We start from the raw sequence: 6,359 nt of genomic DNA, 5'->3' as shown, positions 1-6,359 counted from the left end.
CCATACAGCGCACATTCGCACCACAGTCCCTGAAAACCTTTAAACTCTCTCTTAAACGGGACGCTTGATGCTTTAAGACTGTTTCGATGGAAAGGAATATTTAGCTTTTTTCCAAGAAGCGGAAATTACATAAAGCAAAGTCATTCTACCTTAAAAAACAACAACAACAACAAAAACACTCAAAACTAATCGATCATCGCCGGCACATCATCACAAAGAATCTGACGCACAAGGAAAAATGTAAGTGGCGTATTTTATTAAAAGATTTAATTACGGATAGTTTATCCTCTTTTTTTTTTCGTCTGATCTGACCGTAACCTCTTTTTCACTTATTTCAACTGATTTTCTGTATCTTTAAAGTCTATTAGAAAGTAGGCTTGTCAGATAAGTAAAAAAGAAAAAAGAAAGAAAAAGGAAAAGACAAGGAGAAAGCAACAATTGAACGTTGAGAATTAGCTTTTGAAATAACCAAACAAAGAAAAACCACAATATTTAGTGAGAAGCAAAATGAATCGATCTCTTATAGAGTTTTAAGGACTTAACCACATTATTATTGTTATTATTATTACTGATGTTGTTGAGAACAAATACACCTGTCTGTAACTTGTAGCTGTATGTCCACTGTGTGGCTTCAGGAGGGACTTTGTTTGAGGATGGGGATGGGGGGAGATAGTGATCTTCAGAAGTAGAGGGGCCCATGCAGGAATAGAGGAGTGTCTTATTGATCATGAATGCAATAAAGAGCCATATAGCCTGGCATAGAAGAAAATCTGAAGTACAATCCATGTTTTTAAAATCCACAGACAGCACAGATGCTGGTTAAATAAGTCGTATTTCATGACTATTCTTCTATAGAAAGTTATATATCTATGGTGGGCGTTTTTTTTTCTCTAGAAACATGGTAATAGTGAAGGCTCTATAGGTTGTGTAATCTATAAATGACGTTTCAAGTGAAAATTGTCCAGGTGTCATAGGACTTTCCCAACTACATTTTAGGCCATACACAAAACTACAAATGAATCTCTGGAGACGTGTGGGTATGCTGACAATCCGTATGTCTTTTCTCTGTCTATACAGCAACATGTTTGTTATGCAGGTACCCTCCGAGGGTGTTGTGTTATAGTTTTGATGATTTTCGCCCTTATGTGTTTTTTTCTTAAATTTTCTTTAAATAATTAATCCTAAATGAACATTTGTCACTTTGCAATACACAAATCTCTGCAAAAATAAATAAATAAGCTCTCATTGTTTGATATAAAGACCTGGAGGTAATCTTTGTATACACTGCACACATATGCCTTTCACTAACAATGTTTATATAATCAACTTTCCCTCTATTACAAGGTATAATGTTGCCGTGTCTAACTGGAATCCCATGATTTTTATCTTCCCCCAGGAAGAATAGCAGAGATCGTTGGAGAGTGTACAAGAGGGTGAGTGTCATGTTTCTCCTAGCCGTGGTTGCATTGGCCGTCCAGAGAGGGAGCATCAGCTTCGAGCTGGAGAGGCACGCTCGTTTGGATGCTGCTCAGGAAGCAGGATCTGGAGCTGACTCATACCTGCAGATAAAAAGTTTCTGGAAGTCTGGCAGCTACCAGTCAAAGCCAAAAGCTCCAACCACCACAGAGAAGCCCAGAATCCCTGAGGACGGCAGGCCCACAACTTGGGATGTAAAGAGTTCCAACTGTAGCGCCAATGTCAACTTTTCTAAACACGAGTGGTTCAAGAACCTCGAGGACAGTTTCAAGCAGTTTTTGCTTTATCGGCATTGCAGATATTTCCCCATGACCCTCAACCACCCTGAGAAGTGCACAGGGGAGGTGTATCTGCTGATGGTGATTAAATCAGTGGCCACTCAGTATGACCGCAGGGAGGTCATCCGAAAAACATGGGGCAGAGAGCAGGTGGTGGACGGCAAAAGGATAAAGACCCTCTTTCTTCTTGGTAAGTCCTCCAATGAGGCAGAAAGGGCAAATCATCAGAAACTTGTGGAGTATGAAGACCAGATTTACAACGATATTCTTCAGTGGGACTTCTTAGATAGCTTCTTCAACCTGACTCTCAAGGAGACCCATTTCCTCAAGTGGTTCCATACTTACTGCTACAACGTGCAATATGTCTTCAAGGGGGATGATGACGTCTTTGTCAGCGTGAAAAATATTTTTGAATACCTGGAAAACAGCAGACACAGAAAGAACCTGTTTGTTGGGGATGTGATTTTCAAAGCGAAGCCTATTCGTAAAAAGGACAACAAATATCACATCCCCCAGGCTTTGTATAACAAGACGCACTACCCTCCATACGCAGGTGGAGGCGGTTTTCTAATGGATGGAAGTCTCGTGAGTAGGCTTCACTGGGCCGCAGACACGCTGGAGCTTTACCCCATCGACGATGTCTTCTTGGGCATGTGCCTGGAGGTACTTCAGGTCACGCCTGTCAAACACAACGCCTTTAAGACGTTTGGCTTGGTGAAAAATAAGAACAGCAAGTTGAACCGAGAACCTTGTTTTTTTAAGAACATGATTGTGGTGCACAAGCTGCTCCCGTCGGACCTCCAGCACATGTGGAATCTGGTCAACAGCGAACTAGTCTGTTCACAAAAGGTGGAGCTCCTATAGCTTGGCGAGAACACCGGGTGAACAGCGGCACCGAGCGAGCTCAGCCTTGCCTCGGTGACTGCTATGAGGAAGTGCATCGCACTGTAAGGCAGGAGCCAAACTTCCTGGTATAGTTTATCAGAAGCTGTATGTGGAGTGAAACCAGGACAATATTTGAATTTTCTGTTTGTGAGCAGTTGTGCAATTTCTTGAAGAGGATTATCAAAAGTAAATTATACAGAGCTTATTTTATTTTTTATTATTTTTTTAAGTTCAATTAGAATTGTGTGCTTACGTTGGCATTTTTAAGGACCAACCCCCGTCGGCACACAGATTCAGAGAAAACCAAACTGTGCTGCTAAATCAATGGGCATACTAAGTTGATTAAGTTGTCATTAAGTTGGTGGGTATTTTATTCTCTTGTGTCTTTTTAAAAAAAAAATAATGACAGAGACTTATTCCTCTTTATCCTTCCGACATGATCTAGAATTGTCCCGACACAGAACCCAAGTCTTGGGTTCTGTGTCATGAATCACAACATCACCAAATCACACTGAACCCACTAATGTGAAAACAATTAATTGTGGTGGTGAACAAAATCCCAAATGCCTTTTATTTTATATATTATGTCTTATTTTGGATTAATCGTGGGAAATCATGTTTTCTTGGGTGAATATCAAAAATATAGAGGCAGCTAGTATTAGTGGGACGCCCTAGCAGCCAGGGTACAGCCTGCAGTTATGCTAGCAGTCTTCAAAGTGTTGCACATTGCATTCATGTGGACAAGGATGTCATGCAGAGAAACAAACAACTCTCTCTACCTCAATGATTTGGACAAAAACTCTTTTGTCTTTGATCACGTTTGGTCACTATATCATGTCAATTCCTTCCTATGCAGTACCTGCTCCTAAAGTAAGATTGATACTGTCTCTACTGTTGAATTCCCTACACTCGCTGACTTGATCTGGAGTTCTTTTACATATATGCTAACTATCTGGGGGGGAAAACGACTTGTTACATACATGTTTTCTTTTGATTTGAATGTGCTGATATACTTGACGTGAATTTGGTTGAGGGGTTTACAATGACACTGTGAACTTAAATTCTTGCTGGTACGACCATTATGACATGTTAATTTAATCGTCTCCCGAGAAAAGGGGGGGCTTGCCTTTTACTTTTAACTTAAGGCAACGGACGATAAAGGAATGTAAATGACCGATTGTGGTTGGTGGTGGTTGTGTCTGCATAATGTAAATATACGTAAAAATCGTCATGTACAGAGAATGCCATCTGTAAATAAATATCATGACAATTGACACTGTGTTTGACTTTATCTACATCAAATGTCTGAAAATAAGATAAATCCAACAACAGTGGATTGATCTTCCCAAAGAAACTACGTGGAAGTAAAAACCAAGGAATTGTGGTATACTTTAACAGATAGACGTTCAATGTGCCTACAGTAGAGAATTCTCGCTTGGGAGGGGAGTTGGGATTAAGGGCCGATCCAAAGATATGCTCAATAAAAATTAATAAATGTGTGAAAGATAAAGTGCTTAAAAATGGCATAAAATATATAGTATTCTGTGCCAAAGCTCAAAGCTCTTGAAGTAGTAAGTTAGACTAAAAAAACCTACATGAATCCCAATCCATTTCTACTAGCGTAATATGTGTGCTGTATAATCCAGCAGGTTGGATTATAGCCTGTTAAAAAACGACTTTTAGCTGCTCCCTTGATGACACGGGTGTGCCACTGCAGGTAACACCCTGCCTATCTGATTTGGCAGATTCCTACGCAGGATGCTTTTCCTGATGCAACCCCCAAAGGATCTATCTTTGACAGAAGGTGGAAAGGATCTCAAAAAACTACAAACACTTCAGGTTTTCACTTAACTTTGTGCCCCTTTTTCCTCTTTTGTATTTGTCTTCAGAAATGCGCTGGCTACTTGTGGCATTTCCCACTTTTTCTGTCACGTGTCACACCGCAGTGAACCTATCTCACAAAAAGATAACGAGGGCATCGCAAAAGGAAACAAATACCCCCTTGTTTTCCACAATCTCTTTCAGGACAACAGAAGCCATGCAGAAATGGAATTTGCCTTCTCTGTATTGTATTTCACCAGGACACACTCACCGGCACAAAAGCCAAAGCTTAAGTTTTATCTCTTTCCCCTTTGTTAAACAGAGTGATCGGAAGTCAAACCCACAAAGGATCGGAACCGAAATCTCCCCATTGTGAATTTGCTCTATCGGTGTGTTTTATTGAGTATGAGCTGACAATAGGACTGAGCAATAGCTGAGTTTTAATTTTCCACACTGCATATAGCGAACAGGGAGTGACAACTAGTTTACACAGAGGTCAGTAAATAGTGACTGTACTGCAATGTACAATGGAAATGGTGAGAGTCAAAGGTATCTCCTCTGCCTTAATTGTGTTCCTATTTTTCAGCTGTTAAACCGTCCCAAACCCAAGCACCCAAGCAAGTAAAACAGCCACAGCAGAGCAACCAGTTCTTACTTCACTACCTTTGTAACCTCTACACTGAGAGGAACGCTAAAGGAAGTAAACATTCATGAAACCCAGTACGCTCTGCTGAACTTCCAACACACATTCCGAGATTTTCCCAACCAAAGTGACAAGAAAAGAAAACACAGGCTTATCAACTACTGGCCGACATTTACTTTAATCTAAAGTGAATTTCTCACCACGGTGACTGTTATCACTGTGTGGGAAACTAGTGCTGTATGGTCAGTCCACAGCCAGTTTCCCAACCAGCCTGTAGACCAGGAGCCGAATATTTGCTAACACTAATTGGAGGAAGCTTTTGATGTCAGCGTGGCCAATGGGTGAGGTGGACAGGGATGCAAACCTTCACACCAACCCTCTATTTTCTTCAAAGACCTTTACAGCAGCAGCACTGACATAACAAAAGATGGGAATGTCTTTGCATAGACTTAGATTAAGAGCCGTCTACAGGCTGAGAAGTTGGAAATAAACTGCATATTTGTTTGTCACTGGCCCAAGGCAGAAAATCACACTGCTATGTAACAGTATCCCAGTGCTGATTAATCGAAACTGCTATCCAGCATACCAGTGAGTCAGATATGTAAACTGATGTATCCTTGGCACACACAGAAACTGTTTGCACTCAGGCATGAGAGCAGATACAGATATCATGGTGCTGATCAGTCAGTGTCACTATTATTGTTCCACAGTAGTGCCCTATAAACCCTGTTACAGAGACTTTTTACATTTTTCCTGTAAGACATGACACCGGAGGTGATCCCAGTGTGTAAAAGCAGCAGTAAAACTTTACAGAGTCATCGTAATACCCACAAATGAAAAACCAAGCACATTTTTTTTCAGTATTACAAGCATCCAGGAAATGTAAAAATGATACTATTGTAGTGAAAAAGTCATAGTTGTTTGTAGGGTAGTACTGTGGAACACTATTGATACTGGGTTAGGATTGGGGTAGGCTAGGATTTGGCTTGTAATCCTCCTGTATTTCTTAACTTTTTGGTGTAGTATGAATGGCAGTTGGGGAGGTGTTTGTCAATAGAAAAAGCTGTCCAACTTATGAAAATGTAATTTAAAGTTCAAATTCTATTCACTCCTTCACATTTCCCAAAGCCTTCCGGTGGGCCAGATTGAAGCCTTTGCCTGGCCGATTCTGGTCCCTGGGCCTGATATTTGAGATAACTGCTATAGACATTAAGACAAAAAACACTATACAAAAACAATAAAGTTAATAAAGCTTG

At 40.5% G+C, this 6,359-nt stretch overlaps 1 protein-coding gene across 1 annotated transcript; it reads left to right on the top strand.

Moving 5' to 3' along the window:
- b3gnt7 (UDP-GlcNAc:betaGal beta-1,3-N-acetylglucosaminyltransferase 7) lies at nt 1–3,913 on the top strand. The gene is made up of 2 exons (XM_085431165.1): nt 1–240; nt 1,397–3,913. Coding segments are annotated over exons 1-2 (1,224 nt in total). The 5' UTR covers nt 1–238; the 3' UTR covers nt 2,619–3,913.
- The last annotated feature ends 2,446 nt before the right edge of the window (nt 3,914–6,359 follow it).

Source organism: Copadichromis virginalis, linkage group LG15 (assembly GCF_057382275.1).
Source record: "Copadichromis virginalis isolate Kocher_CV1m ecotype Utaka linkage group LG15, C_Virginalis_male_GT1.1, whole genome shotgun sequence".
NCBI classification, from domain to species: Eukaryota; Metazoa; Chordata; class Actinopteri; order Cichliformes; family Cichlidae; genus Copadichromis; species Copadichromis virginalis.
This window is presented reverse-complemented; position numbering and strand designations above follow the sequence as displayed.